The 22,947-nt window shown below is 44.4% G+C and overlaps 2 protein-coding genes across 7 annotated transcripts in view; both read left to right on the top strand.

Annotated features, from left to right (window-relative positions):
• LOC144668223 (phosphatidylinositol 4-phosphate 5-kinase type-1 beta-like) overlaps window positions 1-22,947 on the top strand; it is a 387,051-nt gene that overhangs the window by 198,606 nt on the left and 165,498 nt on the right. The window lies entirely within an intron of this gene.
• LOC144668132 (tight junction protein 2-like) overlaps window positions 1-22,947 on the top strand; it is a 113,219-nt gene that overhangs the window by 2,197 nt on the left and 88,075 nt on the right. For 2 of the 4 annotated variants that reach the window (XM_078529905.1, XM_078529898.1), the window contains exon 1: window positions 19,528-19,783. The exons of 1 other annotated variant lie outside the window; for it this stretch is intronic. In XM_078529905.1, the coding sequence (XP_078386031.1) occupies window positions 19,763-19,783 (21 nt within the window). In that variant the 5' untranslated portion in view covers window positions 19,528-19,762. Of the gene's footprint in view, window positions 1-19,527; window positions 19,784-20,931; window positions 21,018-22,947 lie in introns of those variants that run through there. One more of the 4 variants, XM_078529918.1, reaches the window with a different exon arrangement.

Here is a 22,947-nt window from a genome sequence, read left to right as displayed (position 1 = left end):
GAATACATCCTGCCAATAAAACTGACAGCGTCTTTAAAGTTGGGGATTTTTTTCACCTTTCTATAAAAAAGAAAATAAGAGTAATCATTTTAGTAATTCAAATCATATTTATTAAAATAATTTTCCTAGCTTGTCCAATAACTCAGAGAAATAACCATGATAGGGAGCAGTACTAACAAAGCATTGCTCCAAGTTCCAGTCCCTTTCTGTCCTGAGTCAGCTGAACTGAGTTGGGCGCCAATAGGAATGCGACAGTGCCTCGATGCAGCTGGATTAGGGAGTGGGGGAGATCAGTAGAGTTCCTGGTTCTGATCACTGTGTATTGGATACACCTGACTTCAATCAATATGCCTGACTCTGAATGCAAGCTGTTGTTGTTGTTGTGGTTGAAGTTACCTTTCTTCCTTTAGAAGTCAGTGCCGCTGGTACACAACTGCGGGATGAGAAGGAGCGGGGCCATTAGACTCCAATCCCCATCCTGACACCCGCACAAGAATGTCCAACAAGGATCAGTGGACCTATCAGCATAACCCTGGAAATCTTTTCCCTCTCAAATCCAAAAGTGCCAACCTAAGCACTAACAGCCGACACAGCATCCAAATACTTAACACTTCATTAAGTGGAATTACCTGGAAAAACTCAGCAGGTCTGGCTTGAAGGGTCATGTGGACTCGAAACGTCGACTCTTTTCTTCTCCACCAATGCTGCCAGACCTGCTGAGTTTTTCCAGGTAATTCTGTTTTTGTTTTGGATTTCCAGCATCCGCAGTAGTTTTTTGTTTTTAACTTCATTAAGTGGCCCGATTTTCCCCCATTCTCATTCCTTACAGCCTTCTCCATCATCCATTTGCCCTTTTTCTCAGCTATTATTTCTTTCTCTCAACCATTCAATATCACCATAGTCACCCCAACCCGGCATCACCCTGTGCCCCTCTCCCTTCCCTGAACCAGTTCCCACAGGCCAATTGCTAATGGAAGTGATTTAAGATACTACATACTGCAAACAGGAATCCCTATCTGAGTGAAAACTCACTCCAGTCTCACACACTGCACCCAGCAACCAGGATAATTAGCATCAACAACTGGATTCAAGCAAGAGCAAGATTAAGGGAATATAACAAAACAGATTGAGGTACTTTTCTCTAGTCAAGAGGAGATTGAGGGGTGACCTGATAAATGTCTTTAAAATTACTTAAGGGTTTGATAGAATAGGCGTAGATTTTCCACTTGTGGGCTAGTCCAAAACTAGAGTCCATAAATATAAAATGGTGACAAATAAATCCAACAGTAACTTCAGGAGGAGCTTCTCCTGAGAGTGGTGAGAATAGTGAGCAGTTGAGGTGATCACCACAGATGTATTTAGGAGGAAGCTGGATAAACACATGAAGGAAAATGGAATAGAACAACATGCTGATGAGGTAAGATGAAGTCAGTAGGGTGGGAGGGGACTCATGTGAAGCATAAATACACTGACATGGACCAGTTAAACCAAACAGCCTTTTTCTATGCTGTAAATTCCATGTTTGCTGAGACCAATTCAATGACATTAACTTCCACCCTGAGTGAGTTTAACTAGTTCAGCTTGGAGCTGAGATCTTTCTTGTACAGAGCCATTGAGTGAGGCTCTTAATCCTAGTTTGAAAAAGATGTTGGGTTTTGACAGTAAAAAGCGCCATCATAAAATGACCATTGACTGCACAGCTTAGAACCGACTGCAGTCACAAGAAATTTAGACCACATTTACCAGTAGATGGCAACCTGAGCAGCTGCTGAGTGTCAGAAATGGTAGGTTAAACCCCTCTCAGCATCAATTTTCTTCCCATCTATCCTGAAGTCACTTAGCCCTGAATATCCTTGGGGCCTTGTCTGGGTTTTGGGAGCAATGAGGTTGGGTGGGTGGGCGGAGTTGGCTCAGCAGGAGTAGCAATGTCCAGAAGTGCTCGGGCTCCAGCCCGAAGCGGGAACAAAGGGAAGTTGCGTTGCAACATGGGGTTGTAGGGTTGCCAACTCTCCAGCGTCCTCCTGGTGTCTCTAGGAATTGGAGGCGAATCTCTCAGACCCTTCTGTGAGCAACTCATGGGAGAGAAGTCATAGAGGCATTTAAAAAGAAATCATATTCAATTTATTTGAAAAATAAGAGAGGTGGGGTGCAGTTTTAAAAGGGATATGAGAAGAGCGAGACCTAGGATGTTTGTGCACAATCTTTGAAAGTGGCAGGACGGGTTAACAAAGCAACTCCTGTACTGAACAGTGACTGTACTTCAAAAGCACTTCATTGGCTGTAAAGCGCTTTGAGACGTCCCAACGATGTGAAAGGCATTACATAAATGCAAGTCCTTCTTTCTGATTGTTGGACCAAGATTGGTTTTGTAAACTTAAGTTAAACTGGGCTAGTATTTCGGAGATCACCAAAGTCTGGTGGATGTATTTATGGAAATGCACAAATCCTTATTCAGTCTGAAACTTGGTACATCAAAAGGGGTATCCAGGTTCACCTTAATGTGAAGGAGGCCAGGTGACAACCTAAACTCCAAAGGAAAGGATACCGGAAGAATTAGTTCGCATGGTGTCTCGGCACAATCAAGAAAATTGGCCATGGTGATTGGGCAGGGCTGATTGTGCCTGCTGTAAAACCTGAGCAGAATGGTTCAGAAACCTGAAATGTTGAAAGCATCATGACCAGCACCAAAGGAATCCCCAGTGACCACCTGGGGTGTGACTTCAAAGAAGAGAGATGGAAATTGTTCAATCTAGACAGGAAGAAGCAATAACTGTTCCCATTGGAGGAAGGGTCAAGAACCAAGAGGACACCAATTTAAGTGGCTGCTTAAGGGCTTAAATTGGCCTCCGGGAGGGAAGACTGCCCTCCACCCTTTCCACCCGGAGCTTGCTCGGAGGGAATTGAGAAAGCGGCGGGGTCCCCATCCCACACCCTCTAGCCCGATCAAACAGCCCACCCCTCGCCTCCGAACTCTCCTCGGAGTGGGGGTGGGCAGCGGGGGGCATTAAATTCCACCCAGGAGTAGAGTTAATGCCCGCATAATTCCCAGCCTCTGACATACTTTTGTAGTCATAGCATTTATTTATATAGATTATATTTATATAGATTATATTTATATATAATTATATTTATTTTATTCATATAAATTATTAAACAGGGCTGCTGGGAAATAACAATCTGTCCTGTCAGTAAAGGAAGGGCATGAAGATGGGAGGGAAAATTAAACAGAAGAGACAATAAAAATAACTGGATAAATAAAACATGTTATACAGAACGGTAGCATCGCCATTATTGGAACTGATTGTTACGATCTTGGTAGAGACCAGTAACTTTTAGAAAGAAATTTGAATTCCCAGTTATGAACTGAAACAACCACATAAAAAGATTTCAGCCCAGATGACGGAGAGGCTCTCCATCGTGGTGAAAATCCTGGAAATGGCCAAAAATTCTAAGTCCTGCCCCAGAACACGACATGTTCCATTATCGCAGGGCCCGGGTTTGTGCACGCGCAGTTTGCGGAAGCAGCTGGCCATTTAACTCACCAGCTGCCTCCACTGAAGTGGGATTTTGGTAGGCCAGGAGTGTGAAACCCAGAGTGTGCAGATTAGAGCAGCTAAGAGGAGGTCTGAGCTTGGTGGATTTATTTGGACAGCCAGGGTACCCCTTTGGAGAGGTATGGTACCCCTTTGGATATGGTCCTGGGACACCTTTGGAAGAGGCAAGGCACCCCTTGGGATTGTTAAAAGTGAGCATGATTGTACATAAAAAGTACATAAATACAAAGGAGCTAGCCAGCGGTCAAAGAACTGTCAATCTGTCAAAGAACTGTCAAAATATTCAAAGCTGTGCAGGAGTTATCAAAGGATACTAGTTGAGTTGGCATGGAGGGGGTAAAAGGAAAGGATGGTGAGTGGGGGTATGGGTTAGCACTAAGTTGGCAGAGGTGCTATGAAAGGCCATGAGGATGTGGGGACATAGGTGGTATGAGGGGCCATGGAGGGGTGGTTAGAAGACATAGGTTGGCATATGGGTATGAGGGACCAAGCAGGGGTGGACAGAGGGTCATGGGTTGGCATGGTGGTATGAGAAGCCATGGGATGTGGGGAGCATAATGTGGCATAAGTTGGCATGGATGGGGCATGGCAAGTGTGTGGGGAGTGAGGGCTGGTGGGCTGTTTCTTGTTTTATTCTTTTTTAAAAATTTATTTCAACACAGTGCCAGGGCACAGCGGCAGGCCTTCTGGCTAGTCTGCCTCTGCACCCAGCAGCCTCCATACTTGCTCCAAGGGTGGTGGACCCAACTTCCAATCCAGTCCATCCCCACGGAATGAAAATTTGACCTGTGGGCAGCCATTTTTAAAGGTCAGGTTTGCAGAGCTGGGAATCCTCCGGTCTCTGCACACCCGAACCGGAAGTGAAAACCTGGGCCTTCAAGTTTTAAAGGGAAAAATCTTTACTTTCAAAAGAAAAATAATTTAATTTAATTTAATTAATTTAACCTTATATCTCGTAAGCACGTATACACCAAAATCCTGAATAGAACTCTCCCTGTTCTGCTTTTAATTTCAACTGAGATCAGCTTTTTTACGTTACATTTACTTGAGATTATTCAATTCTCCTGGAACCAAACCAGGAATTCACTCTGATTCTCCTTCGTTTCCCGGTTATCTTCCAAGGCCAGGTGTTTCTTAGGGATTTTCCCACTAGTATCTGGCTAGGTGAATCCTCCGGCCCCACTTCAACACCTCATGACTTTGGATTTCACTAGCCTGAACATGGACTTCACTCACATTCTTGTGTAGTGACTCTAAATCAGAAACACCCCTGGTTCCTGTTCCTTGCCCTTGCTTATGACAGAGTGTCACTCTGCCATCTCCAAATTACTCCGGCACAGACTGACCAGTACAACCAAGATATACCAAAACAAAAAAAAGCTTCCTACCCTACCACCCCCCACGGCCCATGTGACACAAATGGTCTATTTTCAGATAGAAATACAAATTCATTACCTTTAACTTTAAACCTGTCCTTTGATCTGAAAAGTATAGGGAAACTTTAAACCCTTCCTTTGTTTACCAGGTGCCTTCAAACCTTTTTTTTGATCTGGGGAAACTACATGAATAACTTAACCCCTCAGTTTACACCTTAATGTCAAACCCTCACGCAAGATGCTGGCAGACAGCCAGCCTTCTCAAGAAATATTCAGAGAGACCACTATAATCTTAGATGTGAATACCTCTCGCCACCATCTAGCAACACAATAGGACTTCCCCTTTGATCTGCAATGCCATGCCTATCTGACAAGCTATCCAGACCAAGCTTTCCTTGATCAAACCCACATTTAAAATCACAGTCTCCTGAACCAGGATAATACCTTATAAACCAAAAGTTACAATCCTACAACATATTAACCTCAAAATTATGCATTTGTAACACTGATGATCTAAAGTTCTGGACTAATGATCTGGAGACATGAGTTCGAATCTCACTTTGGCAGCTTGGAAAGTTGAATTTACGTAGTTAAATAATTCTGGAATAAAAAGGCTATCATCAGTGACAGTGACCACATTAGCCACCACATTACCAAAAAAACCCATCTGGTTCACTAATGACCTTCAGGGAAGGAAATCTGCCCCCCTTACCTGATCCGGCCTACATGTGACTCCAGGCCCACAGCAATGTGGTTGACTCTTAACTGCTCTCTGAAATGGCCTAGCAAGTTGTACAAAATAGCTACAACAAAGTAACATTGACCACACAGATGGCAGCAGTCCAAGAATGTGGCTCATTACCACCTTTTCAAAGGTAATAGGGATGGGCAATAAATGTACTCCTTTCCAGTGATACTCATCCCGAGAATGAATAATGAAACTGCTGTAAATGACACATGTAAACCAACAGCTGAAAGAGAAAGACCGGGTAATGCATTGCCATTCAGCAGGACTCATATTATATTTTACAACTATTATTAAACTAGCTTCTGAGTGATGGGCTATGTTGAAAGTGGCTGTTTCACTTTCAGAATAAATGCGTATGCCTGTTTTGATTCCAATATATGGGCAATAAATCATTTCTTTGGCAGATAATTAAGGTGGATGGGAGATTGTCAAAAAATGACTAACATGTCAAAAAAAGATAACTTAATGGGTAGTAATCGACTTTCACAGCAGATTACAAGATGGTTTCCCCCTATTGTTTCTCCAGTACAACAATGGCTCTCGGTCCAACAATGCCTCGACTTTAAAATTCTCATCCTTGTTTTCAAATCCATCCCTGGCCTCATTCCTCCCTATCTCTATAATCTACCCCAACCCTACAGCCCTCTGAGATCTCTACGGTCTTCCAATTCTGGTCACTTCCACGCTGCCGATGTTTCATTGCTCCACCATTGGCGGCTGTGCCTTCAGTTGCCTGTTCGCCCAGTTCTGGAATTCTCTCCCTAAACCTCTCTACCTCCCTATCCTCCTTTAAGATGCCCTTTAAAACCTACCTACCTCTTTGGTCAAGCTTTTGGTCACCTGTCCTAATATTTCCTTATGTGGCTTGCTGTCAAAATCTGTTTGTTAATGCTCCAGTGAAGTATCTCAGAAGTTTTACTATGTTAGAGATGCAATATAAAAGCAAGTTGTTGCTTATGTTATCACCAAACGTAGTAATCCAAAAGGCAAATTAACCTCAATCTAATCTCTATAGAATAAAACAACCAGATACTCAACCAGGGAGGCCTAGCTAATCCAGCTCACCGACAAATTATGATATAAAATTGTAACATGACTCTAATGGTTCTTTTGGCTAGATTCTGCATAACTAATTATTTTTTTAAAAGATACAAGCATGTCCCTTTCTCAACCTCAGGACGTCCCAACGCGTTTTACGATATCCCTAAAGTATAATAATTGTGTTGTAATTTAGGGAACACAGGAGTCAATTTGCACACGGCAAGGTCCCACAAACAGCAATCAGATAATCTGTTTTAGTGATGCTAGTTGAGGGATAAATGTTTACCCAGAGCACCAGTGAGAACGCTCCTGGCTCTTCTTTGAAATAGGGGCATGCATGTCCACGTGAGAGGGCAGGCAGGGCCTCAGTTTAACATTTCATCTGAAAGACGCCACCTCCTAGAGTGCAACACTCCCTCAGTATAGCACTAGAAATGACAGCCTAGAATAGATTATGTGCTCAAGTCTCTGGAGTGGGACTCAAATTTTCAAAATTCTGACTCTCAAGGTGAGAGTACTACCCCTGTGAGCCACAGCTGACACAGTGAGACTTCACAACAATGTAACGTGGCTTCCAATCTCTCCTAAATAAGAGAATAGAAACTGCCATTCACCTCACTGTTTGAATTAAATGTATTGATTTGTCGGATGGCTTTGTTAGCTGTTTTGTAGTGCAATGTCTAGCTGTGACCTAGAACAATAACCCCTGGGCATTGCTGCATTTCAAAAGATTTTTTTTTAAAACAGGCAGCATCCTCTAACTCTGTCAATATAATTATATTCAACAGTATCTGGGCCTTTCATTAACCCATCTAACCTCAAAGTAAGTGTTTAAAAGAATGGGGACTCTCTCCTCCCTGCTTTTATATTTTCTAAGTGCTTAGCTGTTGAGAGCGAGCTCCTGTGCTTGTTGACCTACATTGGCTCACGGTCTGGCAATGCTTCATTTTTAAAAGCCTCATCCTTGTTTTAAAATCCCTCCAGGGTGCCTCCCCCACTGCCCATCTCTGTAAGCTCTTCCAGCCCTGCAGCCCTCTGCGATCCCTCCAACTCTAGCCTCTCGCATCCCTGATTTCAATCACTCCATCATTGGTGGCCATGTCTTCGGCTACCTGGGCTCTGTGTCCCAAAATCCTCTCCCTAACCTTCTCCACCTCTTGGCCTCTCTCTCCTCCTTTAAGACGTTCCATAAAACCTACCATTTTGACCAAGCTTTGGGTCACCTGACCTAAGATCCCCTCATGTGGCTCAGTGTCAAAGTTTGTCTGATAATTGCTCCTGTGAAGCGCATTTTACTGCATCAAAGGCGCCATGTAAATGCAAGTTTATGTGGCATCCAGGAGCATCGCTCTGTCCTGGGAAAAGCTTTTCGCTTTTAGCAGCAAGGGTGGGGCAGGCGACATAAACACATTTTTGCCAGGTTGGAGCCAAGCCTTGGAGACTCCAGGAACTGAAGATTAATTTCCAGGAATGAAAACAGAAAATGTTGGAAAACCTCAGCAGGTCTGGCAGCATCTGCAGAGAGCAAAATACAATTAACATTTCGAGTCCGTGTGACTCTTCTTCGGAGCTTCTGGGTGCTATCAGAATTTTTCCAGCACTTTCTGTCTTTTATTTCAGGTCTCCAGTGTCTGCAGAATTTTGTTTTTATTTTAGTGTTTGATTTCCAGGACACTGCTTGGAGTAAAATCATAGTGATGCGAAGGAGAAAGTGTGAAAGCAGAAACAGGGGGAGGCCATTCAGCCCCTTGAGCCTGCTCCACCATTCAACGAGATCATGGCTGATCTGCAACCTAACTCTATATACCTGCCTTTGCCCCATTTCTTTTAATATTATAATATCTTTGGGTAACAAAAATCTATCAATCTCTGTATTAAAATTAACAATTGCCATTTGCAAACTCCTATCATCCTTTGTGTGTAGGGGGCTTCCCTAGTTCCATTCCTGAAAGAGTTGTCTCTTAATTTTAGACTAGCCCTCGACTCTGTCACCCTGGATTCTCCAAACAGCAGAAATAGTTTCATTCCATCTGTTCCCCTTAGTATCTTGAAAACTTCAATCAAATACCCCTTTAACCTTCTAAATTCCAAAGAACACAATCCAAGTTTGTGTAATCCCTCCTCATATTTACCCCTTGGAATCCGGGTATTATTCTGGTAAGTGTACGGTGCATTCCCTCCAAGGCCAATGCATCCTTCCTAATGTGTGGTGTGCAGAACTGCTCACAGAAACTCTAGCCAGGGCTTTGCATAGCTGAATCACACACTCACTCGCACTCACACATGCACAAACTCACTTGCACACGCGCACACACAAACTCACTCGCACACAATTCACTCCACTTGAACACTATCTGAAAAACTTGCCAAATAATAATCCAAGACTAATGTTGTCAGTTATACAGGGCCAGCAAGCTACAGAAAGTGCCGTGGCTACCATACAAACTTGCAGAACATTTGCACCTGAATTACACCTTACAAGGCTTTATGGAAGATACATTTTTAATTCAAAATTATTTACAATTTGCATTTTTCTTTCACTATTTTAATTTAGTTGATTATTATTTTCTAATTGTGTTCCCAACCGGATTTAGGCTTATCGTTTTGAGGTGAACTTAGAGGTTTTTTTCTGGAATTTTCTCCCATGAACCTTTCCACCTCTCCTCCTTTAAGACACTCCTTAAAACCTACCTTTGTGCCACATCCAGCCCCTATCCAATGAAGCTGGGATTGCTCCAAAGAATAAACTCTGCCTCTTGCTGATCATGTAAAACTATCATCCATTATTGGAAACTAAATATTGAGAAGTGATTGCCTTTAGTCCTGGCCATGAAATTTGTTCTCTAATCATTGACTCTGTCCTTCACCCAGGCTGAACTAGACTGTCTGTAACCTCAATGTTGTATTTAATTGTACCAATTATGCTGCAGAAGGAGCAAGACAGACTTGAGACCAATGGCTCCATTTTGCTTAGGCCCATCTTTGTTTTCCTTTCGCAGGATGTGGGCATCGCTGGCTAGACCTGCATTTGTTGCCCATCCCTAATTGCCCTTGAGAAGGCGGCTTTGAGCTGCCTCTTGAACCGCTACAGTCCATGTGCTGTAGATACACCCACAGCATTGAGAGGGAGGGAGTTCCAGGATTTTGACCCAGTGACAGTGAGTGAACAGTGATATTGTTCCAAGTCAGGATGGTGAGTGGCTTAGAGGTGCACTTGCAGCTGGTGGTGTTCCCATGCACCTGCTGCCTTTGTCCTTCTAGGTGGTAGACTTCATGGGTTTGGAAGATGCTGTTCAAAAGAGCATTGGTGAGTTGCTGCAGTGCATCTTGTAGATGGTACACACTGCTGCCACTGTGTGCCAGTGGTGTTGGGAGTGAGTATTTAAGGTGGTAGATGTGGTGCCAATCAAGTGGACTGCTATGTTCTGGATGGTGTCAAGCTTCTTGAGTGTTGTGGGAGCTGCACTCTTCCAGGCAAGTGGGGAGTATTCCATCACACTTCTGACTTGTGCCTTGTAGATGGTGGACAGGCTTTGGGGAGTCAGGAGGTGAGTTACTCTCTGCAGAATTTCAAGTCTTTGACCTGCTCGTAGCCACAGTATTTGTATGGCTAGTCCAGTTCAGTTTCTGATCAATGGTACCCCCAGGGTGTTGATAGTGGGGGAATTCAGTGATGGTAATGTCATTCCATGTCAAGGGGAGATGGTTGGATTCTCTCTTGTTGGAGATGGTCATTGCCTGGCACAAATGTTACTTGCCGCTTGTCAACCCAAGCCTGAATGTTGTCCAGATCTTGCTGCATATGGATGCAGATTGCTTCAGTACCTGAGGCGTCATAAACAGTAAGCAGACTGGTCTTGAATGCTTCCCAACACCATCCTCCTCCCACCCCATTGTGTATATTTTTTGGAACAAAATGCCCATAAGAATTGCTCCCTGACCCCACACTGGCTAGTGCAATTTCCTGCTTCCACTTTATACCCTCAGGAGTGTGTCAGAGAAATGAGTTGAATTTTGATCCATAGCGCATGTGAAAGACAGCAGTCTGTTCTCATTCAAATCTTTTTAAAATTAAGCCAGCTCATTTTAACTTTGGTTATTGTCAGCTCACTTCTCCGAGGCCACATATAATATTTGTTATGGTCTGGTGTGCAAATTTCTACCTCAAAGATATCATTTAAATAAATTTTGATTGCAAAACAAGTGAAAAAACCATTTACAGAATAATGGCTTTGTTCTGAAATCTGTTAAGCAAAGTTGTATCTAGTAAGGTGTGTGAATGTCTTACATCAGGAAATTCAGGAAAATCCTCATGTTAAGCTGATAAATGTATTTCCAATTTGGGAGGCATCATTTGGTCTCCGAAATCCCAGGTTTAAACATCAAAGGATGGCTATATCAACTTCTATATAGCAAGTCCCCCAAAGCAGCTGGTAGTCTGTATAAGTGGTGTTGTTTGTGGGCTAAATATTGACCAGGAAACCTTCTGTATTTTTCTCCAAATACATCCATGTGGTCTTCATCCACCTTAGAAGGCAGACCTATTGGTGTAACCACATGTGTTTATCTAGTTTCCCCTTAGAAACATAGAAAATAGGAGTAGAGGTAGGTCATTCGGCCCTTCAAGCCTGTTCCGCCATTCAATATGATCATGGCTGATCCTCTATATCAACGCCATACTCCCACTCTCTCACTTTAAGAGTGTAGAAATCTATCCATTTCCTTTTTAAATATATTCAGTGACTTGGTTTCCACAGCCTTCTGTAGTAGAGAATTCCATAGGCTCACCACCCTCCTAGTGAAGACCTTTCTCCTCATCTCAGTCCTAAATAGTCTCCCCCTAACCTGAAACTGTGAACCCTTTCTCTAGACCCCACCCCCCGCCCACAGCCAGAGGAAACATCATCCCTGCATCCAGTCTGTCCAGCCCTGTCAGAATTTTATACGTTTCAGTGAGATCCCCTCTCGTTCTTCTAAACTCCAGTCAATACAGGCCTAGTCAGCCCAATCTCTCCTCATACGACAATCCTGCCATCCCAGGAATCTGCCTGGTGAACCTCCGGGGGATGGCAGAATCGTAAACGTATCTTAGTGTGTAGAATTCTCTTCCCCAGAAAGCAGTAGAGGCTGGGTCATTGAATTTAGCCAAGGCTGAGATAGACACACTTTTATAGACATGGGAGTCAAGGGTTATGGAGGGGAGGCGGGTAGGGGGCAGGGGCGGGGGCGGGGGCAGACAAAAAAGTGGAGTCAAGACCGTAACCAGATCAGCCAAGATCTTATTGAATTGTGGAGCAGGCTTGAAGGGCTGAATGGCCTCCTCCTACTCCGGTGTTCCTATGTTCCTACTATACTATTTGCCTTAACCTCTCTCCCTGTGGTAGCGAGTTCCACATTTTCACCATTCTCCGAGTAAAGGAGTTTCTCCCGAATTCCTGTTGGACTTATTAGCGATTATCTTATTGATGACCCCTCGTTTTGGAGATCATCTGTCTTTTCTCTTCACAGATGTTGACTAATCTATGTTTTTTTACTGTAAATTTTGCTATTTTTAACTTGATTTTAATGTAAATTCAACCCCTTTTTAACGAGCATCAGGGTGAAAGTGTTTTTTGGCCACCATTTCGAGGAACTCAGCACAACTTTTCTTTCCTTTTTGAAGTTCATGGTGCCTTTAGTTAATAACCAGGCAGGCATTTCTCAGAGTTAGATTTCACTTTTTACTTTGAATCTGCCTGTCCCAGCCTCTGTTACATGACTGGCAGCATCTCTATGCTCGTTACAAAGTATAACAATTAAAAAATAAACAACAAAAGATGGAAATCTGAATTCAAATCACAGAATGTTGGAAAATGAGCAGCACCTCTGCCATCATCATCTAAAATAATAAGTGATATGCGTATCTCAGACTCCTTCTCCTTCCCTGAGATAGGTGGTCATCTATAGGTCCACAATGGGCATGGCCCATGGGGAGAAAGGTGGCCTGAGTTCACTGGAGCTGGCTGCCTTCTTCCACAGCCTTCTCCATGTCCGGCTGACCATGGAGAGGGCCCATGCAGTGCATGTCAGCATCCTAGAGCCACCTCCAGTGCCTTATATTCATCCGCCCATGGCCTAACCCTTCCCTATCTCTGTAACCTCCCCTGGCACATTCCAAAGTCCAGGACTACGTGCTGAGGGATGCACTAAAGCTTGGGGCAGCCACCACAAAGGCGCAATGGGGAAAGATCGCTGTCCAAGACCTTTCTGCCACAGTGCACCGAGGGGCTGGGAACTGTGGAGAGCCCCTCGGGCTGTACAGCTCAAAATGAATGGATGCAGTGAATACTAATTGTATTATTATTGTATTGAAGCACCTCAGAGTGCAACATGATATATGTTGATAACTCCAATACCTCCCACCTATGGCACCTCCCCATGTCCACGCAGAAGATGCAACTCCTGCACCTTCACTTCCTCTCTCCTCACCGTCCAAGGGCCCAAACACTCCTTTCAAGTGAAGCAGCATTTCACTTGCATTTCCCCTAACTTAGTCTACTGCATTCGTTGCTCCCAATGCAGTCTCCTCTACATTGGAGAGACCAAACGTAAACTGGGCGACTGCTTTGCAGAACATCTGCGGTCTGTCCGCAAGAAAGACCCAAACCTCCCTGTCGCTTGCCATTTTAACACTCCACCCTGCTCTCTTGCCCACATGTCTGTCCTTGGCTTGTTGCATTGTTCCAGTGAAGCCCAACGCAAACTGGAGGAACAGCACCTCATCTTCCGACTAGGCACTTTACAGCCTTCCGGACTGAATATTGAATTCAACAACTTTAGATCTTGAACTCCTTCCTCCATCCCCACCCCCTTTCCGTTTCTTCCCCCTCCCTTTTGTTTTTTCCAATAATTTATATAGATTTTTCTTTTCCCACCTATTTCCATTATTTTTAAATCTATACCTGTAATGCCCTGTCAGTCTTTCCACCCCACTCCCACTAGAGCTGTACCTTGAGTGTCCTGCCATCCATTCTTAATTAACACATTCTCTTAGATAATATCACCACCTTCAACACCTCTTTGTTCCTTTGTTTGTGACATCTTTTGATTATCTGCTCCTATCACTGCTTGCTTGTCCCTACAACCACCTCCCCCGCCAACTTCTCTCCACCCCCCCCACCTTAAACCAGCTTATATTTCACCCCTCTCCTAACTTTACTCAGTTCTGTTGAAGGGTCATGAGGACTCAAAACGTCAACTCTTTTCTTCTCCGCCGATGCTGCCAGACCTGCTGAGTTTTTCCAGGTAATTCTGTTTTTTTTTTTGTTTTGCTTTGGATTTCCAGCATCCGCAGTAGTTTTTTGTTTTTAACTCCAATACCTTTGTCTGATTGTCTGCATTGACCATATTGAAATGATTGTAATATTCATTGATTGTATTGATGCACCTTGTGATACATGTGTAAAAGTTGAATCTGATTGTACTTATGTGATGGTGATTTTGAAATGTTTTGGAATGTTCTTCCAGATATTTTATGAATAAAGTATATTTTTCAAAAAAAAAAATTCACTGTAACCTCCCCCTGCCTTACAACCTCCGAGATCTCTGTGCTGCATCTCATCTGGCCTCTTCCACATCCCCGATTTCCATCACTCCACCATTGGCGGCTGCGCCCTCAACTGCCTGGGTTCTAAGCTCTGGAATTCCCTGCCCAAACCTCTCCACTACTCTAATCCTCTCTCCTCCTTTAAGGCATTCCTTAAAACTTCCCTCTTTGACCAAAGTTTTGACCACCTGCCCTAATATCTTCTTATGTGGCATCATGTCAAATTTTGTTTGGTAATGCTTCTGTGAAATATCTTGGGATGTTTTACTACATTAAAGCCCACATGTGACTCCAGACCCACAGCAATGGGGTTGACTCTTAAATGGCCTAGCAAGCCACCCAGTTGTAACAAATCTCTACAAAGACATAAAAAAGGAATGAAACTGGACGGACCACCTGGCATCGACCTAGGCACTGGAAATGACAACAGCAATTACAGCCGTGTTGACCCTGCAAAGTCTTCCTTACTAACCTCTGGGGGCTAGTGCCAAAATTGGGAGAGCTGCCTCACAGACTACACAAGCAACAGCCTGACATAGTCATCCTCACCGAATCATATCTTACAAATAATGTCCCAGACACCACCATCACCATCCCTGGGTATGTCCTGTCCCACTGGCAGGACAGACCCAGCAGAGGTGGCAGCACGGTGGGAGTTGCTCATCATGGACTCCGGACCCCATGAAGCCTCATAGCATCAGATCAAACATGGGCAAGGAAACCTCCTGCTGATTACCATGTACCGCTGAATCAGTGCTCCTCCACATTGAACATCACTTGGAGGAAGCACTGAGGGTGGCAAGGGTGCAAAATGTACTCTGGGTGGGGGACTTTAACGTCCATTACCAAAAGTGGCTCAGTAGCACCACTATTGACCGAGCTGGCCGAGTCCTAAAGCTGCTGGACTGGGTCTGCGGCAGGTGGTGAGGGAACCAACAAGAGGGAAAAACATACTTGACCTCATCCTCACCAACCTGCCTGCCACAGATGCATCTGTCCATGACAGTATCAATAGGAGTGACCACCACACAGTCTTTGTGGAGACAAAGTCCCGCCTTCACATTGAGGATACCCTCCATCATGTTGTGTGGCACTACCACCCTGCTAAATGGGATAGATTTCAAACAGATCTAGCAACTCAAGACTGTGCATCCATGAGGCGCTGTGGGCCATCAGCAGCAGCAGAATTGTACTCGAACACAATCTATAACCTCATGGCCCAGCATATCCCCCACTCTACCATTACCATCAAGCCAGGGGATCAACACTGGTTCAATGAAGAGTGCAGGAGGGCATGCCAGGAGCAGCACCAGGCATACCTAAAAATGAGGTGTCAACCTGGTGAAGCTATAAAACAGGACTACTTGCATGCCAAACAGCATAAGCGGCAAGTGATAGACAGAGCTAAGCGATCCCACAACCAATGGATCAGATCTAAGCTCTGCAATCCTGCCACATCCAATCATGAATGGTGGTGGACAATTAAACAACTCATTGAAGAAGGTGGCTCCACAAACATCCCCATCCTTAATGATGGAGGAGCCCAGCACATCAGTGCAAAAGATAAGGCTGAAGCATTCACAACAATCTTCAGCCAGAAGTGCTGAGTGGATGATCCATCTCGGCCCCCTCCAGAGGTTCTCAGCATCACAGATGCCAGTCTTCAGCCAATTTGATTCACTCCACGTGATATCAAGAAATGGTTGAAGGCACTGGATACTGCAAAGGCTTTGGGCCCTGACAATATTCCAGCAATAGAACTTGCCATGCCCCTAGCCAAGCTGTTCCTGTACATCTACAACACTGTCATCTACCCGGCTATGTGGAAAATTGCCCAGGTATGTCCCTTACACAAAAAGCAGGACAAATCCAACCCAGCCAATTACCGCTCCATCAGTCTACTCTCGATCATCAGTAAAGTAATGGAAGGGGTCATCAACAGTGCTATCAAGTGGCACTTGCTCAGCAATAACCTGCTCAATGATGCCCAGCTTGGGTTCCGCCAGGGCCACTCAGCTCCTGAGCTCGTTACAGCCTTGGCTCACACATGGACAAAAGAGCTGAACTCCCGAGGTGAGGTGAGAGTGACTGCCCTTGACATCAAGGCAGCATTTGACTGAGTGTGGCATCAAGGAGGCCTTGCAAAACTCTAGTCAATGGGAATCAGGGGGAAAGCTCTCCACTGGTTGGAGTCATACCTAGCACAAAGGAAGATGGCTGTGGTTGTTGGAGGTCAATCATCTCAGCTACAGGACATCACTGCAGAAGTTCCTCAGGGTAGTGTCCTAGGCCCAACCATCTTCAGCTGCTTCATCAATGACCTTCCCTCCATCATAAGGTCAGAAGTGGGGATGTTCACTGATGATTGCACAATGTTCAGCACCATTCTTGACTCCTCAGATACTGAAGCAGTCCATGTCCAAATGTAGCAAGACCTGGACAATATCCAGGCTTGGGCTGACAAGCGGCAAGTAACATTCGTGCCACACAAGTGGCAGGCAATGACCATCTCCAACAAGAGAGAATCCAACCATGGTCCCTGGATGTTCAATGGCATTACAATCACTGAATCCCCCATTATCAACACCCTGGGGGTTACCATTGACCAGAAACTGAACTGGACTAGTCATATAAATACTGCGGCTACAAGAGCTGGTCAGAGGCTAGGAATCCTGCGAAGAGTAACTCACCTCCTGACTCCCCAAAGCCTGTCCACCATCTACAAGGCACAAGTCAGGAGTGTGATGGAATACTCCCCACTTGCCTGGATGAGTGCAGCTGCTACAACACGGAAGAAGCTGGACACCATCCAGAACAAAACAGCCCACTTGATTGGCACCACATCCACAAACATTCACTCCCTCCACCACTGACACACAGTAGCAGCAGTGTGTACCTTCTACAAGATGCACTGCAGGAATTCACCAAAGTTCCTTCGACAGAACCGTCCAAACCAACGACCACTACCACCTAGAAGGACAAGGGCAGCAGATAGATGGGAACACCACCACCTGGAAGTTCCCCTCCAAGTCACTCACGATCCTGACTTGGAAATATATCACTGTTCCTTCACTGTTGTTGGGTCAACATCCTGGAACTCCCTTCCTAATAGCGCTGTGGGTGTACCTACACCACATGGACTGCAGCGGTTCAAGAAGGCAGCTCACCCCCCACCTCCTTAAGGGCAACTAAGGATGGGCAATAAATCCTGGCCCAGCCAAGAAGCCCACATCCCATGAATGAATAAAAAAAATAAATGTAAGTCTTTGCTATTCCGTATTGATTCATGGCATTTGGGCATCACTGGCAAAGCCAGCATTTCTCATCCCTAATTGCCCCTTGAAGGTGGCAGTGACCTGAATTCTTAAACTGCTAAAGTCCATGTGTTGTAGGTACACCCACAGTGCTGTTAGGGAGGGGTTTCGACGATTTTGACCTAGTCACAGTGAAGGAACGGCTATATATCCTCAAGTCAGGATGGTGAGTGACTTGGAGGGGAACTTCCAGATGGTGATGTTCCATCTGTCTGCTGCACTTCTTCTTCTAGGTGGTAATTGTCATGAATTGGTGCTGTAGATGGAGGCTTGGCAAACTGCTGCAGTGCATCTTGTAGATGGTACACACTGCTGCCACTGTGCATCAGTGGTGGAGGGAATGAATGTTTAAGGTGGTAGATGGGGTGCTAATCAAATGGACTGCTTTGTCTTGGATGATGTTGAACTTCTTGAGTGTTGTTGGAGCTGCGCTCATCCAGGCAAGTGGAGACTATTCCCTGACACTCCTGACTTGTACCTTCTAGATGGTGGACAGATTGGAGTCAAGAGGTGAGTTACTCACCGCAGAATTCCCAGCCTCTGACCTGCTCTTGTAGCCACATTATTTATGTGGTTGGTCCTATTAAGTTTCTGGTCAATCGTAACCCCCAGGATGTTGCTAGTGGGGGATTCAGTGATGGTAATTCCATTGAATGTCAAGGGGCGATGGTTAGATTCTCTCTTGTTTGGAGATGATCATTGCCTGCCACTTGTTAATGTTACTTGCTACTTATCGGCCCAAGCCTGAATGTTGTCCAGGAAAACGTTGTCCAAAATAGTATCATAATTCAGTTTCATGTTACCTTTTGTTGTTCTGAATATATATTTTATATTATAATTGAGTAATTTTTCATATCAGATGTGCCTTTTTCATATAAGAAATGGGCTGTGCATAAATTTGATCTCCGATTGAAGACACTGGAGAAACCCAGTGTAATCCTTAGGGATTTGTTGGAAAACACAGACCACCCCCGCCACCCCCCCCACCCCACCCCCACCCCCCCCACCACCCCCCCCACCCCACCCCCACCCCCCCCACCACCCCACCCCCACCCCCCCCACCACCCCCACCCACCACCAACTTCACGGTGACCATGGAGTGGGAGCGTGTGGTACCTATGGGCATGCTTGAGGCTTTCCACGATTAATGGGCAGTCCCAGGACTTCAATGTCTTGTGGACATCAGGAAAAGTATTTTAATTTAGATTTATAAGCTTCATTTTTGGGGTGTTGAAATAACTTGCATTTATATAGCACCACTCAGGACCGCAGGACACACCAAAGCACTTTTCAATGAAGTAATGCCATAGCTGCTGTAACGTAGGGACAGGGTGGTCAATTTGCGAAGCAGCAAAGCTCCCAGAAACAGCAATGTGATCATGGACTGATCACGGAAAGACCAAGCACCTCCGGACAGTGCAGCACTCCTTTAGTGACACCCGGGGTGTCATTCCCACACTTTCTGCTCATCTCCCTGGAGTGGGACTTGAACCCAGAAACTTCTGAGGCACGAATGCCGCTCGCTGAGCCATGACTGACCGGTGGCTTTATTCCTCGGTTAAATCCTTCTGTTAATGCCGCCCCCCTCCTTTTAAAAAAAAATGTGGGGTTTGTAAGGTGACTGCATCCTTTTTTGGGGGGGAGAAGAGGCATTCCCTTGACTTCCGAATTCACACTGGGGTGTTCCCAACCTTTGCTACATGTGGAGCAGGCCCCCACCACCTCTGCACCCAGAAGGAGGGGGGAGGGGTGTGCCGTGGGGAGAAGGAGGGACAACCGCCCGCTGGTTTTAAAACCCCGAGAGGCGCCTCAACACAGAAAATCAGAACAAAGGTGGCGAGTTGCTCGCCGATGAGTCACTGAGGATGTGGGACCCTGTGAGCGGGTCGATGTGGTTCCCCAGCTCCCCCCTCGGCCGCAGTGGAAGGTTCCGATTGGTAACTAATAATGTAGCGAGCAGCTGAGTTGGGAGTTTCAGCGAAACTGACACAGACTCGGGGCTGGCTGAAGTTAGGACGACTTTCATCCGCAACTAGTTTGCTGAGCGACTGGCAAAGAGAGGCTGTCTGAGTGCGGTTCCAAACCAGTTCCCATGTGAAAAGCCGCTGGACGCAAACGCAGTCCCGTCGTTTTTTCATCAGAAAATGCCCGTCAGGAGAGGTGAGGTGAGTTAAATCGCATCTTTTCTTTTTTTGGCCGGTTCCTCTCCCTCCTTTTGTGTTCTGCTGGTGGAAAAAATGTCATTTAATCTCGAAAACAACTCACCTTTGTGTTTTTTTTTGGAAGAAAAATAGCATCCAGAAATCCAGTCTCATACTACTGTACTTTATATATTTTTTTCTCTCTCTGGGGCCAACAGTACTTGCAATGCACATGAATCCACCAGAATTTAAAAAGTTGGCTGAGGAGAAAGTTACACATAAGGAGAACAATTGCAGGGCCTTGTGGGTAAAGAGGGGAGCTTATTGGATAGCTCTTTCAAAGAGCCAGCATAGCAACAATGGGTCGAATGACCTCCTGTGTTGTAAGACTGAAGCTGAATTTGACCTTTTTTAATAGGATCAAGTGTAATCTGAGAATTAGAATTTTTTTTGCCGCAACAGCAGCGTCTGAAGACAACACTCTACCTTGTTTGTAGTTTTAAAGGTGTTCTGCCACAGCAATGTTCCGATTGAAGATGGAAATGAATAAAATAATTCAGGGGCTGGGGGTTTAGGTGCTTTGACAAGGGGTCCCTGTACATTAAATGTAATTGATTGTACTAATGGAAAGCTATCTGCAGTGGGAGTGATCACTTCACTTCACCAGGCCCTGATTTTGTTCTTGAAATTCTGGTAATAAGTGACTAGCAGTTTGCTGAGAAAGGAAAGCTGCCCAGGAGCTGATGTGATTGGGTTGTGTTTTTACTTTGTACTTGTCTTAACATCCCATCCCCTTTCAATACTGCTTGGAAAAATACAATTGGCATTAGTCTCATAAATAAGGATGGGATTTGTTTTTAAAAATAACATACAGCTACAAATGTGGCAGGTCCACAAATTTCCAGCCCTGTAACACACATGCCCATTGTTACAAATGTGGTCAATTCCCAAATCTATCTTTGAAAAGTAAAATGTTGAGTGTAACTACAGGAAGTTAAATTCCCCAAATTTCTTTTGTTATCAAAGGCCAGTGCTGTAGATTTTGGGTTGAGCGTGTAGGAGCTTTGGATATAAAGCCAAGCAAGGAAGTGACGTTGAATTGGTTAGGGGGTAGGGTTAGAGTATAGTGTTCAGTTCTGGACACTCCATTTAGGAAGTGTACCAGCTATGATAAAGGTAGAGTGAAGATTCATTCCAACTGAATGAGGGGTCGTAAATTATAAAGAAAGGTTTAACGAGAGAAGATTTTTACAAATGGGTAAGAACTTTTCAAAATTCTGAAGGGCTTTTTGAGAAGTTAAATAATGGAGAATTGTTATCACTCGATGGTAATTAAGAGGCATTGATTTGGGATTATTGTGAAGAATGGAGAGAGAAGTTAGGATTGTTTTTAATGAATGGGCATACAATGCTTTATCACAAATGGAGGTTGAAGCATTAATAGCATTCCCCATTTGAAAATAAATTGGGTATGGACTTGAAGCAAAAGAATATACAAAAATATTGGTAAAAGGAAGGGGAATAGAATTGGAGTACAATGCTCTGGGAGGTGCTCTAGTGGCTGAGGAAGGTGCATTCATAATGTGGTTGAGCATCAACCTGTAAATCTTTCCACCACATGCCAATGGTGGGTGGTAAGAGTGGGAGAGATTCCTGGTCAGCCATGTGATGGAAAGAATGTTGGAACTTCTGATATCACAATCCATTGCTCCAGACTACAACATGTATGGAAAAGTGTGTGTTGCCACAGCAACTCGGACTCCGAATGAACTGTAACTCAGCACCACCGCTACAATGCTCTGGGACAGATATAATGTGCTTTAATTTCTGTGATTCTATGACCATCTGATCAGCATAATCCTTTAGGATGAAAGTGACCAAAATAACATGATTGAAATAGTCACCAATCTCGTGCAATCAAAAACAATGCATGAAGATAGCAAATAGCCATATGTCCCAAAACTCTGGAATTCTCTCTGTCAACCTCATTGCCTCTCAGTCTCTCTCTCCTCCTTGAAGCCTACCTCCTATGCTTTTGGTCACCTGTCCAAATATCTCCTTCGTGTAACTTAGTGCTTCACAGGAGCACTTTGGGTTGTTTTGCCTTGTTAAAGGTGCTATATAAATAACAACAATTATTGTTGTAATATTGGATGCTATAAGGAAAAAGGTTCAATACAAATCTGTGATTAATAGTTATGTTAGCTTGGCATTTCTAGCGGAAAAACAATGGCATATATTACAAAGGAAATTGAGTAAACCCTTGAAATGCAATCATCTGTAACTAATTTCAGTTATAGAAATGTAGGTGTGAAATGAACATTTCAGCCTATCGTCTATGCCACTCTAGAGCTGTGTGCTCCAGTCCATTTTCTACTCTTTCCTCATACCCATGAATATTTTTTTAATTTATTGGAATTTTTGTGGATGACATTAGTGAGCCCTTTTAATAATAATGTTGACTTGTGGGAGACATCAAAACTAGGGGCCACAAATATAAGGTAGTCACTGAAATCCAAAGGGAGGTGAATGCAGATGCATTTAAGGGATATACACATGAGGGAGAAAGGAAAATAAGGATATGCTCATGGGGCTGGAATGAAAAGGAGTTAGAATAGGCTCCTAACTTGACAACTCACCTTGGGTTTAGTTTAATCTGTAGGTAACACCAACATTGATCCAGGGGGAATTCCAGAATTATCTAGAAATTTACAGCACAGAAACAGGTGTTTTGGCCCAAATGCTCTGTGCTGGTGATTTTGTATCACACAAGCCTCCTCACTCTTCTTTCCTTCGTCTCGCCCTCATCCTATCACTGTATCCTTTTACCTCTTTCTGCCCTTCTCTTAAATACATCGATAAATCTTACATGAGATAGATGGAATGAGAGGAACTTCATGGAGAATATAAATACAAGTACAGACTGGCTGGGCCGACTGGCTTCTTTCTGTGCCGTATGTTATACATATACCCTATCAAAAACCTCTTTCAGGTCATCTGTCTTCAGTTTTCCAGGGAAAAGAGCTCCAGCCTGTTCAGAATTTCCTGATAGTTATACCCTCTGCGCTTAGGTATCAACCCTCAATCTTTTTAACTCTGTACATCTTTCTATCTTGACATCATAATCAGGGCTAGTATCCTCTCGGCCAATCCCTTAACTACACCATGATACCCAATGGGTTAAAGTT

Source organism: Cetorhinus maximus, chromosome 2 (assembly GCF_964194155.1).
Source record: "Cetorhinus maximus chromosome 2, sCetMax3.hap1.1, whole genome shotgun sequence".
NCBI lineage: Eukaryota > Metazoa > Chordata > Chondrichthyes > Lamniformes > Cetorhinidae > Cetorhinus > Cetorhinus maximus.
The sequence above is the reverse complement of the archived record's forward strand: the minus strand, read 5'-3'. Positions and strand labels throughout refer to the sequence as shown.